Genomic DNA, 17,967 nt, shown 5'->3' with positions numbered 1-17,967 from the left:
TATTTTTTCATGAAAAAGACTATGTCAATAAGAAATGAACAGAAATTAATTTTAAACGACTTTTTCCACAAGACAAGTTCTTCAAAGAAAAGTAAAGAGCTCCATGAAGCCAAGAATGAGCAAAAATTAAGTCAAATAATCTTCCAAGCGTAAAACTACCATAAATCACTATCAATATATAAATGAAACTCAAAATGAACAGAAATTACAAAAAATAGCTGAGTCAAACTCAAACCGAACAAACATTAACATGAGTAGGTCTAATTACCTCTATGCCTTCACAGACCAGAATAAGATTTGCGCTTTACTGGAAACAAAATGCGTTTTAAGTGTTTTCACTTTTCTTACTTAAAAAAAACTTGTCAAAACTGATATAAGTATATGTCAATTAAACTGACAACCCACGGTCTTTTTTCTTTCAGTAAAGCGCAAATTATGTTTGCACTTTGAAAGCATGGAGGTTATGCTCTAGGCTTGACAAAGAATCAGAATACTGCCCGTAGACAAGGATATGGAAGAGGTCGGACTGTTCACCAGAACGCCCAGTATGTGAATATTTATGCTTGCCTAGTTTTATGGTATCTGTCCTTTGTTTCCCAAACCAAAAAGACCCATCTAACGCAAATTGTGAGTGCAATTTACCCGTAGGCTACATATGGAAGGAAAAATTTCCACCTAAATTGAAAACAGAAAATATGTTCATACATAGAAATCATGGAGGTCTTCAGGTCATCCCTGTGGAACATATGATTAAAGAACTTTTAATTAGGGCAATACTGGAAGAAATAATAAGGAAAAAAGAATCATCAATAAGAGCATGGTATGAAACTTGGAAAAGAAAAGAAATATCCACCGAAATATAATCAAGCATGCGAAGAAATTTATGAAATAGAAAAACTACGAATGCCGCTTGAGATAAGTGGGAAAATTGACAAAAAAAAGGCTTAAGGAATATTATGAAAAAAAGAAACAGTTTCCACCACTAAGGATCATTGAAAATGGTAGTTATAGTGAAGAAGAGGTGGACAAAATTTTCATGCTATTATAAAGTTACCTGTTGCTGCCAAAAGTTAAAGAACATATGTTTTTCTTTATGCATAATTTGGTACCCACGGAAGAGTCGAAAGTAAAGATGAATATGAGTGGTAGCAATGGACTATATAAGCTATGCGAGAAAAACTAGAAACGCGAAGTCATGTAATGTTTGAATGTGAAAAACAAGAAACAAATATAGGCTAGCAGGACTGAGGAATTTATTAGCAAGTGTTACAGGTGAAAAAGTTGAAGTCAATTTAGAGAAAGCTATTTACCTAAAAGTAGATGATAAGGCCTATATGAGGGCAATAGCAAGGCCGTATCCAGGGGGGGGGGTTACCCGGTTTGAACCCCCCCCCCTCCCGCAATTTTTGACCGACTCGAAAATAATTCGAAAATTAGTAAAACCTAGGTAAAAATCAGTAAAATTAGTCGAAAACTGAGTCAAAAATTAGTAAACCCCCCCCCAAAAGTCAAAAATTAGTAAAACCCCCCCTGAACAAAAATCCTGGATACGGCCCTGGGCAATAGTGTACATAATATTGCATTTTTGTTATTACGCGTGGAAACGAAAAGAAAAACAGAAGGAAGATTATGATGTGATAAATCGTGTGGAAACAGAATGGAAAAGGGTAAGGATTATGAAGTGTAAGAAAATTGAGGAAGTGTTTGGTCTAAAGTAGGAGGGAATAGTTTTTGTGTTTTGGTGGTTAAGGATGTGTTGTTAAAAGAAAAAAAAACAAAAGGAGAGTTGAAAAAAAAATATAGGGTTTGAAGGATTAAGGTTTTACTGTTTTAGAGTTGTATGATGTTGATTTTTTCATTTTGTGGTAAGGATTTAGGTAGAAGATTACAAAAGGGAGATTTTTTTTTTTTTTTTAATGACGGATTATATATTTATTGAGTAAATTTAGAGTTTAATTTAAATATTTCGAATTTTTTGTGAAGCGCTTCAACTTTGAGTTTGATATTTGATTAGAATTTTTAGATTGTAATAGTTAGTTTCAAGATTTGTTTAGTATTTTTAAGTTTATATATTAGGTAAGATTTGAATGTAATTGAATACTTTCAAAGTATGGGGGTTTAAGATTGAATATAATTTTAGCGAATAAAGAAAAAGTATAGGATTTTGTATGAATTTTACATTATAGAGTTTAGTTTTGAAGTCATTTTTTATTCATTTTTTATGATCCTTTGAAATTCAATTTAAATTATTTGAATTTATTTTAGATATTGAGGAGGATACGATTCACCTGGATTGTGAAATTCTTGATTCTTGGATTTTTTTTTTTTTTTTTTTTTTTTTTTTTAGGATTGTTGTAGCTACCCAATAACACAAGGCCCAGCGAGAGTAAAATCTGATGAAATGTGATGTATTTAATAAGTTTTTATTTATCTTTTTTATTTATGTAAATGTAGTGAAAAATTGTTTTAAAAAAGTGAAAATATCTTAAAGTTAAAAAATGTATATGTATTGTAAATTTATATTTTAATGTTATATGTTATAGGCCTAATGAATGGGAGCACAGCCCCTTGGCACCGTGGGTAGCTAGAATGTGAACTTTGAAATTGTTGTATGGTAAATTTACGAATGAAGAATCATATGAATGAGGAAACTATTAAAAAAAAAAAAAAAAAAAAAAAAAAAAAAAAAAAAAAATGTAACAGATAGGAGAGAAAAAATTATGTTTTTGAGGATTTAGAAAGGTAGAAAGCTATGGAATGCCGAGTAAGAGGTAAGATAGATGGGTAGTAAAGTGAAGGAGATAATAGTGAAATAGTGATGAATTAGATTACAAATAAGCAGGGAGTCTTAGAGTAAAAAAGAAAAAAAGAAATGTGATCGATAAAGCATAAACAATAAGCCCATAATCAATTTGAGGTCTTGTATGTGATTTATAAAATTGGAGTAAAGTTTTCTCATTACAACCCCAGGGTATGAATAGTAGTATTTTTATTATTCCGATTTTCCTATAGCATTTTTTTTTTTATTGTATTTGTAATGTGAAGGTGGAAATTATGTTTTTGGTCAAGGGTTTTGTAAACCCTGTTAATTAAGTTTTGGTAAGACCTAGGTAATTTATTTGATTATCCTCTAGAATGATTATGCCATTTAGCTTAGCATTAGTTTTGCATTAACATTTTTGCGCTTATGGTGGAATTGGATGATTTTTGACTTGGTAGGTGCAATGGGTACATCAGATTTTTGATCAAATTCTTTCGAAATTTTTTGCAACTTTGAATGTGCAATCTCAAAGATCTTGCCTGTTGCCCATAATACCAGATCATCAGCATATTGTAAATTGGTGCGTGGGAGGCTCGTGTCCCAGAGAAATAAGGAGAAGAGGACGCAGCTCAGGACTGCATCCTGTGGAAGACCACAGGGTTATTGTAGTTTTGGAAGAGGAGGCTGAGCCTACACAAGCAATGAAACATCTATTTTCAATAAAATACTTTGATGAAGGATACTAGCTTTGGGGGTAATCCAATGCTTGCAAGTTTGGCTAAAAGGATCTGGTGGTTAACATTATTATATGCCCCTTCAAAATCTAGGAATGCAGCAACTAGGACATCATTTTTAGATAGATTCATTTATAGCATTTGTTAACAAGATAAAAGCATCTGCCGAGGAATTGTGTTTCCTGAAACCAATTTGAGCATGAGGTATCATATTATTCTTCTCAACAAACCAAAGGAGTCGATTGTAAATCATTTGCTCCATTACTTTTCCCAGCACAGGAGTAATCATTATAGGCCTGTAAGACACATGGTCATAATTCGGTTTATTTTTCTTTCAGATTGGTAGGGGGAGGAGCATTTCCAAACATTGGGGAATGTGGATGTAGCCCATGCATGATTATAGCAATTTAGGATTTCCTGTTTATAAGAAGGGGTGGAATTTTTATCCATGTAGGGTGTACCTTATCGTAGCTACTTATAGCCTTAGCCTTAATGTGATGTATTACATTATTCAGGTTATGAATTTTGAATGGACAGGTTATATACTCTGAGCCTGGGCAAGGCTGGTAAATGGGATTTATGGAATTTGGGCTGGTGTAGCTGTTATTATTTGATGTTAGCTTATTGGAGAAAAAAGTTGGAAATAATTTCTCTGTGATGGCCTATCCTTTCTCAGGATAGTATATCATGAGGACTTTATTTGCTGGTTTTTGGTCAAGTGGGTTTCCTGAAGGCAAGCAATATCAATGGAATTTTTATCCATAGAAGATATTAGTTCATTTAATCTATGTTCTGAAAGTGATCTTACATTGCACTGAAGTACTCAAATGCGCTGCTTTTGTTGCTTTAGTTTTCATTTGACTGTTTGTCAATGTTTAGCTTTGCTAGGAGCAAAGCAAGATCTTTTTTTGCTTGAATAAACATGTGATTGGGTAGGTACATGTTTGCCGATTCATTTATGATTGTTACTTTCTGTGGCTGTTGTAGGTTCATAGACTCAACTGCATTAGAGTTTAATATGAAGAGTCATATATTAGGTGTTAGCTTGTTTGGTTGTTCATCAGGCTTGTCATTAAATAGGGGATTAATTTCTGGTAATGCTTCTAATTCAGTTCTACTAGGGAGGGTGGCCAGGAAAACCTCTTTTCATTGGATGAGGAGGCTAGTTGGCTCACCATTGGTGATTGTCTTTGGTAGGATTGTGAGCTGGGGTATTTTGAGGAAAGAGTCGGGGGGGGGGAGGGTGCTTGTTGCTTTGGGTAGTTTTGGGTTGGGTGTACTGTGAGTGTTAGTATTGGGTGGTTTTATAAAGGGTTTAGTTCTGGGTGATTGGGCTGCATTTGCTTCCAGAGCTGCAAATGGATAAGTTACAGCTTTATCTGCTGCTATATGGAGTGTTGTGCTCGTTTTTAATATGCAGGGCAGAATGTTTTATTGGAACAATCATGGGGGTCTTTGTAGTTGATGCGTGTTGGATGATCATTTTTACATTTTAGCATTCCTTTGGGATGGGAACTCTTACATTTACTGTAGGTTAGTAAGATTTCACTGCATTTGTTTGTTGTGTGTCCCAGTTTTAGACATTTTTGGTATTGGATTGGTTTTGGCTTGCAGGCTTTCATTTGTCCAAAGAGGAATATCTGGCCTGGGAAATTGCTTTTTTCTCTAAGAGTGAACAGGAAAGGCTTGCCTGACTTTTCGCCATTAGCATTTTGTTTGCCCAGTTGGGCGACATCTACAACCGGGATTGGGTTACCAGTTCTGTCAGAGAGCCCTTCCTTTAACTCCTGAATTGGTATTCGTGGAGGAATGTTATACACAACTATTTTAGTTGAATAGTGGTTTGGATTCCAGAGAGTAGACTGTATTGGGATGTTAAGAATGATTATTAAAGTTAAGTAGTTTATCTGCTAATTTAGAATCTTGGAGAGCTATTAGCAAAGATCCATCACGGTTGATGTTTGATAAAAACATTGATTTTAACAATTTGGAAATTGCAAACCTTATTAGAGTTACCTTATTTATCTGAAAGGGGCGTTCAGGTGATATTTTTATTATGTTCCAAGGTTTGGTGATGGCAGAGTTGGTGCAAGGGGAGGGGAGTTGTTTTTGATTGAGATTTTTTCCTTTTTTTGGAGCTCCTTAAAACCTTAGAACTTAAATCCCCCTGTGTCTCCAGAGGCACTTAGGGCATCCAAGAAGAGTCGCAAGTTATCTCTCATCGCTGTGGCCGCCCAGACGTCTTCCCATTCAGGTTGGATTCAGGCATTAACATTTGTGAGGTCAGCCAGGTAGCTGCGTCGTAGGGTGTTTTCGGAGCGTCTCTTCTTCTGGTACCACGTAGCTGCCACTGAAGGACGACCTTCAGAAGTCGAGTTTTGGGCATGTGGATCACACAACCGAGGTATCTCCACTTCCTATATTTGATCACTCTGGTTATCAGTGGCCGAGATGTCTTCTGTCGTATAGTAGCGTTTGTTACTTTTTGGGACGAGTGGATATTTAGAATGCGCCTTTAACACATGTTTTCAGACGCGAGGCGTTCGAAAACATCCATTGAATTTGACACGTCATGTGAGCTTTGAGAGAGACTTCACCAGCCAAGATGGGGCGAATGTGGATTTTTTTCGGGTATATTTGCGGTAAGGTCTAGAGGGACTTTGGGGGATGTTCTCAGCATTGGCTATTTGAACAAGCTTTAATGCCGAAGAAAACAACTTACAATACCGGACCGTCTGCACTCCTGTGAAGGGAGGTCTTCACCATCCACACAAAACCACCACAATGTAGTCCAGAGAGTGGTTTGGTGCACAATTGGTTGGGTTTCTTTCTGATAACTCCAGAAAAATATACAATAGAATTTTTTTTCTAAATTTCTTTAGATGTTGCTGTTGCTGTGATTTGGGTACCTTAATTTCAGTTCTAACACTTATCTTCCTATTCTTCGAAAAAATATTCAACTATGATAAACATCCTGCGCCTTGGTTCCTCTACTTTTTCCATTTTCACTATATCTTTCATCCTTTTGAATCATACAACTGAGCTAAGTGAAACCATTTCCTCGATATTTAACATATCCTCTTTGTCCTATTTTATTCCCAGTTTACGAGACTCAGTATTTTTAGTGTTGCTTTGAATACCTATTCTTAAGCCCGAAACGTCCAAAACCCCCAGAAGAATGTTGCTCCCATATTTGTGAAAATTTCAAACAAATAGTTCTTTTCCTGAACTAAACTAAAAATACCAGGGGACTGAGCTTTGATAGTGAAAGAAAGACAGTTTTTTTTTATCTCGTTTCTGGAACAACCTTAGCCTAATTTCATTAAATGTTATTTGGGAAACCTATTTGCACATTTATACTGACAATATTCTATAGGCCAACTATCGACAATTAAATTAAATTTCAATTTGTTTCTTAAAAGATTTAGCGCAAACACTCATCTACAGCAAAACTTATTATAACTATTCAAGTATTTGTGATGTCATTCAATATGATTTTTTTTTTCAAAATTAAGGTCCTAAACGAATTTTCCCAGAGTCATGGCCTATCTAGATTGATTTTTTCCCACTGGAAAAGGCTATTATGCCAGCTTTCAGATAAAATTACATTGCTGTTTCCAACCAAAACCTACATACAAATAAATACACATATAAACAATTCTTGTTCATTTAACAAGATGAGATCTATTGCACATAACTTACTTCGTTTTGTCTAGGCAATAATTTTGCTGGTAGATTTGGAACACCTCCTAGCCTCAGCACTCCATCGAGAATATTTTCATTATCATCTACTGAAAGCTTATCTCCACAAGTAATACCAAGCTGAGATGTTAGTTCCTTATACTTATCCACAATAAAGTCATAGTGACCTATTTCGTCAAGGGCTTTCATAAATGGGTGCAATAATCCTTTCCTTTGTATTATTTGGCATATTTCGTTCATCTTTTCTATCCGTGTCTAAAATTGGAAGTACAAATAAAATAAAAATTATAGAGCTCAAGGTGAGCTTCAAAATACAGTCCTTCTACCAAAAAAGAAAAGAAAAACAGAACAAAAATTGTGCAAAAGCAACTATCTGTGCCCAAAAATTGGTTGCACAGAAAGACAAATTGTATAAAGCAAATGCCTAAAACGTGTTCAGAAACCAATTTCCCAATAAAAAACTAAATATGAAAATGTGTTTAAGAAAGAAACTTCACAAACTTGAAGATTGTGAGTCAGTTGTGAGCCATTTCTAATAAATTTAAATTATTTTACAGGCGTCGTTTATAATCCTCTACTCCTGATAGAAAGGTTACTAAATAGAATTATTCCTTCAGAAATCAATATTAAAAAAATATATATATTAAAAAATACATAATTCATTTAAACACAGTTTGAAACGCCAAAATGAAAAATAAATGCAAGAAATAGCAAACTAACAAAACTGATGAAACACAAGCTGAACACAGTCATTAAGTAAGAAATACAAAGGCTAAAAGAAAACTAACTACAAAGATGAACATGCCATTAATTAAAACTTGAACAAATAAAGGTATGATGCAGCTCATTAGCACAGCCTTCATGTGGAGTTGGAATGAGGCATAATCTAGGGATCTTAGACCATAAAACATTACGGTATATTGGATGTCCTACAACAAAATTTATTAGAATCTAGGCTGTTCAAAAACTTCCTCCAATTTTCTCTTTGAATATTCAGTAAGGGTTCAAAATCTAATAAGAAAAAGTTTAATTCCAAATAGTTTGGTTAGTTTCTAGCAATTAATTAAAAAACACTTCCCAACAAAGAAGTTTTCTAAAGAAAAGTAAAGGCCATATTAAACTTAAGATAAGAAGAAACAGAAACCTACAATAACTCAAGCTAAAAAAAAAAAAAAAAAAAAAAACCCAGAAATTACTATTAAAAAATAAATGAAACCCCAAACGAACAAAAATTAAATAAATAATCATAGCAAAAAACATACAACAGGTACTATATAATTAAATAAATACATCTTAAAACGAGTAAAGCTTAAGTTGAATATGCAAATCAATCTTATAACGATCAAAAATATTTTGCTATTGAAGCATAAATAAAACATAAAACGAACAGGAAGCAAATAAACAGTCACTGAAAACAAAGATACAATAAGTTCTAATATAAATGGATAAACAAATATTAAAACGAGTGAGACTTAAATTGAATATGCAAATAAAGGTTGAAACGACAAAAATCTCAACAAACAAGAGTTTAGATTTTGCCTCGTTCTATCACTGTAAAAGTCTTAAACCTGCTGCATCATTGGTGCTTTACTGAAAACAATATGGGTTCAACAGTCTTGGAAAGTACAAAAAAATGAAACTAAATGTTTGATATATAATGCTATTTATTGTTGAAAATCATCAGTTCAAGATTTTATTTCACAGTAATTTTATTTTCATTTTCAATGCTGCAAAAACTGGAAAAGAAACTATTTGTAACATAATTCTTTTTCAGTGAAGCACCAATGACGTAGTAGGCTTTAGACTTTTACAGTCAGGGAAGGGGGCAGTATCCAAACTGTTGTTTGTAATGAAGCTACATTTTTCTTGAACAGTCTTGAAAAAACCTAATAAAATTTAAATGAATATTTGATATATAATGACACTAATTGCTGAAAGCTGATCAGTTCAAAATTTAATTTTACTGTATTTTTAATTTTTAAAAAATTAATTTTTATGTTTATTTTCAATGTTGTAATAAGTACAAAAAACAATATTTGTAATATAATTTGTTTTCAGTAAAGTGCCAATGATGCAGTAGGTTTTAGACTTTTACAGCGAGATAAGGAGGCAAAACCCAAACTCTTGTTTGTAGAGATTTTTTTTGTTTCAAGCTTGATTTACATATTCAATTGAAGTTTCACTCGTTTAAAGATTTAGTTTTTTATTTATATTAGTACGTATTATGTGTTTGTTTGGTATGGTATTTTATTTAATTGCTGTTCGCTCTGGCTTTCATTTATGCCTCAATAGAAAAATATTTTTGTTCATTTTGATCTTGATTTGTATATTCAACTTAAGCTTTACTCGTAAGCATTTCTTTTTCTTTTTAGCCAAACGTTGATATTTTCCTTATCTTTTCTTACATACGCTAATACAGTAAAGTATACAATGAGTAAATATCATAGCAAATGCTCTAGTGTTGCCTATAGTAAGAAGCCATAAGGCTTCTATATATTTATTTTTCTCCCAAAATCACTTCATATATAAGTGGTTGTTGTACAAATTTTGGAGTCATTACATTGGAAATTGAAAGTTCTGTTGTCCTTTTTAAGAGTCAAAAGTGACTAGAAGGCATTCAGTCCCCCCTCCCGCGCCCTTTTTAGGGTTCTCTACCCAAAAACATCAGATCAAAATTTTTAGACAGTCATATAGTTAAGGTAGTCCAAAGGTCAAAGAACTATGCCACCAGGGATGACAACCCCCTAGAGCCCCTAGGCTAAGGTCTCTAAGTTCTGGAGGTTGTCCATTCTTTACATATAGAGTTTGTCCATATGAAGTGATTTTTTGAGAAAAAAAAATACATAGAAGCCTTATGGCTTCTTACTAAAGGCAACACTAGAGCATTGGTTCTGATATTTACTCAGTGTATACTTTACTGTATTATGTAAAAAAAAGATAAGGAAAATATCAACCTTTGGTTAAAAAAAGAAACGAGCGTCAGTTTGAAGTCTGCTTTTCAGTAGACAAATTCATAGCAGAGAGGGAGATTGTGATGTATGCAGTAATTTGCTTCTGTATCCTGAATAAGACGAAAAAAAACAAGCTATACAAAATACACTGGGAAGAACATACTGAAGAACCAGCTGTCTGACTAGGATTCAACTCTAGTGGGGTTAACTTATTTTATTTGAGAAGTTAACTATCAAGTACTTATGACTAGGGCCCAACCAATATATCAGCTGGACATTATGGAGGTCAGGCCCATTATTGAATATTGGCTAATTTTTTTCTATGCCCAATTTATCACGAAGATGGCACAAGATTTCCTCAGGTAATTTTGCCTGTTCAGCCCTTGGGGGGTAGAGCCACCAGATAAGTCAGACCACAGCAAAGAGAGCAGCAGAGGTGAGTCAAATGAAGTCAAAGTATAATTTGTTGTCAATACTTGTCAATACAAACCGGGTTCAGCAATGTTCAAATGTATGGTGAGTATTCACACAGTCCAGGGGCTGTGTGGGAACGTAGAGCCAGAGAATTTGTTTGTGCTTGTCTCCTGGATCCCAGATACAAGCACTGACCTCATAAATCAAGAGGCATTCAGTAACGCTAGAAGGTGGCTACAAGAAGAAACAGAGTCAGACATTGGAAGAAACAAAATTAGTTACTGCAACAGAAGAGGAGGAAAACCCATAACAAAGGAGAGTAGGCACAACAAGCTTGATTGAATAACTGTTTGATAACATGCTTGCAACTTCAACAAGTGAGGAAGAGGAGTAAGCAGATACTATTGATCAGGATCTGGAAAGGTGCATGAGTGAGGCTGTCATTGACAGGAAAAAAGCTGCCTGTTAGAGGGTGGCAAAATAACAGCAGTCGTTTCAAGAGACTGGCACAACTTACTTGGAAGTATATCTGCTCTTCTGCCCCAAGTGAAAGTTTTCAGCACAGTTGGGAACACTTGTAATGAAAAAAGGTCTCTGAAAGGAGAAAATGCTGAAATTTATGCTTTCTGCATTACAACTTGCCCCAGTTAAACTGAGACTTATAAAGCACTATCCAAACTAAACCTTTATTTGGTTTAATTGTTTTTCTAAATCTTTTTTGCACTATTTGGAATTAACTGTGAATTATTGAGGCTCTTCTTTTGTGTATAGTAGACAAGGGAGAAACATTTGACTATGAATACAGGCAGTGAATGCAGGGTTTAAACTTTAGGTAAGATTTTTTTCTGAGGGGGGGGGGGAATTTATCAACAAATTATATTGGTATGATACCAATATATCAGTACTGGTATCAGACCCCAAAAATCCATATTAGTCAGGCCCAGCTTATGACACAATATAAATGCAAAAAAAGGGGGGAGAGAGGGCATGACTTTTGAAAAATGCAGAAATGGTTGAATTATATTGAAAACATGGAATTGTCTTAAAACTTGTAAATGAATCAACATTTAGGAGGTAAAGGGACAAATCCTCTTTTTCCTTGAATGCACTTGATTAAGATTTATCAACAAACAAATAAATAAAACATCAAATACCCCCCCCCCCCCACACACAAGGTCTTCAGGGCCGAGGATGCAGGGAGAAAGACAAACTAACAAAAGACAAAAAGAAAGATGCTAGAAAGGAAAAATACCAGTCAGCTATCAACAGAGTATTTGCTGAAAAACAAGCCAGAGCAAAATGTCTTGTCCAAAAAAACAACACATGCAGAGGTAGGTACCATATGGCTATTCTAATTGCATTATTAAATATAATGAGGCAAGAACTCACCCTTGTTTTACTCCACAACATGAATAAACTTGGTCTGAAAGTTACCCTCCTGAAAAATTCTCACAGACAAATTATATACAGCCTTTTATAAAAAGTGGTTCCAACCTAAGTTGTTAACATTTTTTGTTGAAACACCATTGTCAGGTAACATGTTCCATGATTTAACAGACCCATTTACAAAAAAATCCTGTCCAACCTTTCTTAAAACCCTTTCTGGTACAATTTTAATGAGTTCTACCATGTGGGTGAATAACGGCCAAACTGAAAGAAATCCCTAGCATTTTTAACAGTTTGAAATGTATTAACTAGATTTAATCAATCCCTCCTGAATTGCAGAGATGGTAGGCCCAAACACCATAGCCTATACTCATAAGGCAAATACTTGGAATAGGGAACAAATGTGATGCTTGTTCTTGCACTTTTTAATAAGCTGTGAATCAGATTTTTTTTTTTTTTTTGATACCACATAGATATGTAGACCTAGTATTCAACTATTGATTATGTCACTGTTTTATACAGCATGGTAAAACTTTACAGTTTATTGTAAGGTAGACTATCACTTTTATTACATAAAGACTGTCAAAGGTTATCAAAGGTCAGTGTCCTCTAGATGGAAAAAGAATAGAGATAGGTGCTTCAAATATCTCTTCCCAGGAGATCATTAAAGCTCTGGCTGCATTACCTTAAATTGCAGCTTGGAGCAAATCTAAGGATTTTCCATCCTTGTAATGCTCCATTATGACTTCTCTAAGTTGCTTGATGTGGTTGCTTGCTACATTTGGGTTGAGGACTCAACAGCTTTCCAGTTGTACAGGAACCCTTGCTGTTGCTATTCTTTGTCAAGATTTTGCTTGAATGCACCAGTTGAATCAGCAGCCACTGTTTCTTCAGACAGTTGATTTCACAACTTTGTTACTTGCTGGCTGAAGAAACGGCTTCTTTCCTGGATTATGAAGTGTTTTTTGAAGATTTTCTTGGAATGCCCTCTTGTCACAGAACGTTTTTTTGTTTTGGGGGGAAGGGGGGCAAGGAATCCAGGGAGAATATTTCTGGAAATAATTTTGTGGGCCATAATCATGTTGCCATGTTTTCCCTGGTATGTGAGAGTAGGAAGCTGCAAGTGATGTAAATGTTCTTTGTATGGCATTAATTTGAGGCCTCAAGCTACTTTAGTTACTCTTTGTTGTACTCTTTCTAGTATTTCCTTGTCCTTCTTGAAGTAGGGTGATGCCAGGGACATTCCAACCTCTAGGTGCAGGTGAACTAGTGCCTTGTACAGCTCCATAAACACACTTGGGCATCTGCTGGAGATAGTTCTTTTGATTGGAGGGCAGACAACAATACAGATTTTGTATGGGTGCAGAACTTAAATTTATAATCAACAATGACTCCAAGATCTCTTTCTTCAGAGACTGCCAAAAGAGGGTTACCTTGAAGATGGTACTGCTGATGTGTACTGTGATTATCAAAGTAGATTACAAGGCATTTATCACTACTGAAAGAGAGGAGCCATGTATGAGCCCAACTCCCAAGAATGTCAAGGTCCTTTTGGATAGATTGCATGTCAGAGGGTATAGCTGGTTTACCAACAAATTTCAAATCATCAGCATAAAGAGTGAGGAGGATTGAGAGAAGATTGGATGTATCATTTATAGATGAGTTAAAAATACTTGGTCCAAAAATGGTCCCCTGGGGAATGCTGCTTAAAACAGTTGTTGAAAAAGAGAAATGAGGGACACATTGGGAGTCATGAACTTATACAACTTGTGTTCTTTCTGAAAGGAAACTTTGTATCCACTTGACAATAACATCATCAAAGCTGCTACTTTTAGTTTGTCAATAAGGAATTCATGACAAACCCTGTGAAATACTTTTGAGAGTTCCAGGAGCACCATGTTGACAGGGAAATCCTTATTCAACAATGATGTGACATACTCATATGTCTGTATTAGATTAGTATCAATGGATCTTAAAGATCTGAAGCCATGTTGAGTGAAAGTGAGAAAGTTGTTAATTTCCAAGTGCTGAATTTGAGCTCTGTTGACAAACCTCTCAAGCACCTTTACAACTGCAGAGGTGATACTGATGGGACAGTAATTTTCTGCATGATCTTTGGGGCCTTTTTTTGTGGATTGGTGTGATATAGGATGTTTTCTAATCAGATGGTAGTTCTCCATTTTTTAGGGACAGCTGGAAGAGTCTACATGGGGGAGAACTGTTTTGGAACATTTCAGCACTCCTTGAGGTCTATCCCATCTGATCCCTTGGACTTGTTAACATCAAGTTTATCAAGGCTAGCTAAGACCATTTCTTCAGTAATTGACACTTTAGGCATTGCATCAGATATTAAAACTGATGGTGCTGCAGGAATAGTTGGACAAGATTGGATGGTGAAAGCAGAGGCAAACTGGGTATTCAATACATTAGCCTTATTTACTGGCAATGAGTGAGTTACACCATTATGTTTGAGGTCAGGAATTGCATGACAGTTAGAATTTTTAGCAGAAACATATCTCAAGAAGGATTTGGGTTTGCCTTGATATCTATGGCAAGCTTCTCCTTGTGTTCAGACTTCAGTTTTCTAACTACATTGGAGGCAAGGTCCTGAGCTTTTGCATGCCTCTTCCAATTTTCTTGTCTTCTTGTGAGCATTGCTAAAAGTTCTATTCATCTAACTCAGCCACATTCCAAAATAGCAAAAAGCCCCTAAAAGATGATTTTTAATTGTTTTTTTTTCCTATCTGGATTCTGTGTATTGCTATAGCCTATCTTTTGCTACCTTATAGCCTGCTTATCTTGAAAAGGGGTTAGGTTAGGAAAATAAAACATTCAGGAATGGGTCTACAGACTAAAGTATGCCATGGGAAGGTATTTTAAAGAACCTGCCTCTAATTCTTCTCCCTATAGAGGGCAGTGACTTTTTATGACCTTTGAAAATTTGTGCATTTTGAAAGCAAAACCTTGCAAAACAGATCTTCTGCTTAAATGAAGTACAAGAAAAATGTTTTCAGCTTCACAACTTTGCTCATTCCCAATTTATGAGGTTTCAAAGATCTGTAAATACTTTTTCTAAATTTAGAAGAAAAAAAAACCTGACTGGTATGGCTTAAAATTCAACTTCAAAAACAGGAATTGCATTTTCAGAACTAAAACAAGAGAAAAAGAAACTGATAACTAAAATTAAGGTAAAATGTTGTTTTGACAAAATTTCAATAGGCTAGACATGTTAAGAAGTAAAATTTCTAAGACTTAGAAATCAGAAGAGGCTTAACATGGAATCTTGGCAACACCTTCCCAAAGTATGTTTTTGGCCCTGGATTCATAACAGAAAGTTTGATTTCTCTGACCTAACCCCTTTCCAAGATAACCAAAAGTAGCTAAACTAGAATTTTACCTACCTTTTTATTAACTGTCAAACTAGGCTGGCTTAGCATGCTGGGTAGGTAAGTTTTTTTCAGTTCATATTATTGACTTACAAATAAAGTAAGCATACCACTCAATGCCTTTTATTATGCTCTTTCTAAATATAATAATCATTTTTGCCACAAATGAATTTTACCCACCACCCCTATATAGACCAATTCAGGGTATAAATTTGCACATTAGGGTAAGTAGTAAGTAAGGGGATACCACCAAATGGCTAATTTGACAGTGTATATATATACAAATCTTTGAATTAGCCAACCAACCAACCAGTATTTTAAGCCTAGGAGTCCAGCTGGACATAAGGAAACATATTAAGAAAACAATTCCTACTCCATAATATGCAGAATAATCCTAGTTAACACATTTTGCAGGGGAAGAGCCTTTATTTCCACTTCTTTCCTTGTTGTTTTCTAGCTTTTCTAAGAAATTCATGAATTTCTTAAAACCTATATATTCACAGAATATATACCTCCACCCCCCTAATGTGCAAATATATACCTAGAATTGCATCCTCAATTTCAATATATTATCTATTTGCATTGCAAATGAACTTTACTCCCATATTAGCTATGTGGTGGATGTCCGTAAGTATGACAGCACTAGACCCTTAAGGTCCAAACCTGCAATGCTGATCTCTGTTTTGAGCCCTTCAGCCAGGAAGTGCAATGGGGGGGGGGGGGGTGCTGGGTACTGGCTATCCTGTGCTTTCATACACCCTTCCTGCTTACCTTTGCCCAATTTCTCTAGGTACCCATTTAGAACTGGGTCAAACCTGGCTAAGCTTACAGAGTCACAAAAGGGATGGGGGTAAAGTTTAAACTTGGTAAATTCCAAGGTGACACTATAATTTAGCTAGGATGAAAGTGAAAACATCATTTCATGCCTTTTTATGCTCTTTGATAATTCAATAATTGTTTTTTTTTTTTGAAAATTGCATCTTAAGCCCTTCCCAAAGGTATTTTATATGAATTATGAAAGAGCATAAAAAAAGCATCAAATGATTTTTTTATTTCCATCCTAGCTAAAGTATATGACCCACTTATGGGCGCCGATAAGAGGGGCTGAATGATACTGCCTTATTTTTATATTTTTGTTTTGAGATTTCTATTATATAGCATTAAAAGTACCAATTAGACCAGGTAAGCCCCCCCCCCCAGAATTCATTTTATGAGCACCCATAGACCCACTGCAAAGTTACCATGAACTTTACCCACCCCAACCCCCCTAATGTGCAAATATATACCCTGAATTGTCAACAGCAGTTTCAAATTGCAAAATTTAGCACCATTTTTGTTGATGGTATTTGAAAAACTTGAAAAAGTAGGAAAACAGTTTATATTTGAGATGCTGAATAAATGAGGTTTGAATTATTATAGCCTAAATAAGTATTTTTGGAATAAATTACTCTTCAACAACTTATTTATAGACTAGTGATATGCTTTTAACCACTTTTTAGTAACTTAACTAGTGTTGATAACTTCTTTGTGTAGCTATAAAGATGAAGTAGGCCTACCTTTGAGGGCCCCTTTAAGGGCTCAAGATGCAATTTACAAAAGAAGCAATTATAAAATAATGAAAGAGCATAGGCTAGGATAAAAAGACATCAAATGATGTTTTCACTTTCATCCTAGCCTAGCTAAATTATAGCCTAGCACCACTTATAAATTTACCTTAAACTTACTTCTCATTTACATCAAAAATAAATTTTACCCTCATCCCTCCCCCTAATACGTAAATTTAGGCCTTGGATACCCTGAATTGGTAAGGACTATAGGGTGGGGGTAAAATTAATTTGTGACAAAGATGATTATTATATTTGGAAACAGCACACAAAATTCATTAAGTGGTATGTTTACTTTATTCATAAGTCAATAATATGAACTGCAAAAAATTTACCACTGGGTATCTTACTGCTGACTACTGATAGCCTAGACTTAGATATTAGGCTAGCCTACTGTGCTAGTCTAAAGTAAAATATTCAGATTCTTGCTTACTGATCTTTGCAGGCATATTTCATAGTCTTCATCTGATAATATACCACTTTCTAATAGCTTTGCCATAAAGTACTTTGGGTCACATTCCCTCAGGTCATCATTTAACCTTCTAAATACTTCCTTTTCTTTAGCATTCATAGCTAAAAATTAGATTTAACCAATGCAGTCTCAATTCACTGTATGCGTATGCCTTTTCACTAATTTTCATTGGGTATAAGCAAGGTAAATTTTCTAATTCTTCTTCTTCTTCTTCAATTATAGGCTTCGGATGAATCCATTTAACCTTTTTCGTATTGTCTGATTGTGTCAGGGGTGTCCTGGGAAATCAAATATAGAGATTAGACTATTATTATTCAATAATGGGCTTTATACATCATTGATGAAACCACCTGTATTTAGGCAGTTAAAGACAGCTTTGAACAATTCAGTATCATCAGTTGAAGAGTGTCTCCTTTGTGTTAGTTGGTCAATATTAGGGGTTAGCTTTAGGTGCTTGAAAATAGAAGATAAAGTTAGCCATTCTTTGTTATGGTTGAGATTTGCCGCAGGGCAATCAAAAAGAACATGGTTGATGGCCTCATCATAGGCTTGGCATA

General features: G+C 34.9%; 1 protein-coding gene across 6 annotated transcripts in view; it reads right to left on the bottom strand.

Moving 5' to 3' along the window:
• The window catches only part of LOC148955079 (uncharacterized), a 165,651-nt gene extending 148,054 nt beyond the window's left edge, over positions 1-17,597 (bottom strand). For all 6 annotated transcript variants that reach the window (XM_089100113.1, XM_089100123.1, XM_089100080.1 and 3 more), the window contains exons 1-2: positions 17,372-17,597; positions 7,198-7,452 (exon numbers count right to left, since the gene is read on the bottom strand). In XM_089100113.1, the coding sequence (XP_088956239.1) occupies positions 7,198-7,452; positions 17,372-17,509 (393 nt within the window). In that variant the 5' untranslated portion in view covers positions 17,510-17,597. The remainder of the gene's footprint in view (positions 1-7,197; positions 7,453-17,371) is intronic.
• Between the last annotated feature and the right edge of the window lie 370 nt (positions 17,598-17,967).

This window comes from Artemia sp. Qi Xiang Cuo, chromosome 2 (genome assembly GCF_049724085.1).
Source record: "Artemia sp. Qi Xiang Cuo chromosome 2, ASM4972408v1, whole genome shotgun sequence".
Classification (NCBI taxonomy): domain Eukaryota; kingdom Metazoa; phylum Arthropoda; class Branchiopoda; order Anostraca; family Artemiidae; genus Artemia; species Artemia sp. Qi Xiang Cuo.
This window is presented reverse-complemented; position numbering and strand designations above follow the sequence as displayed.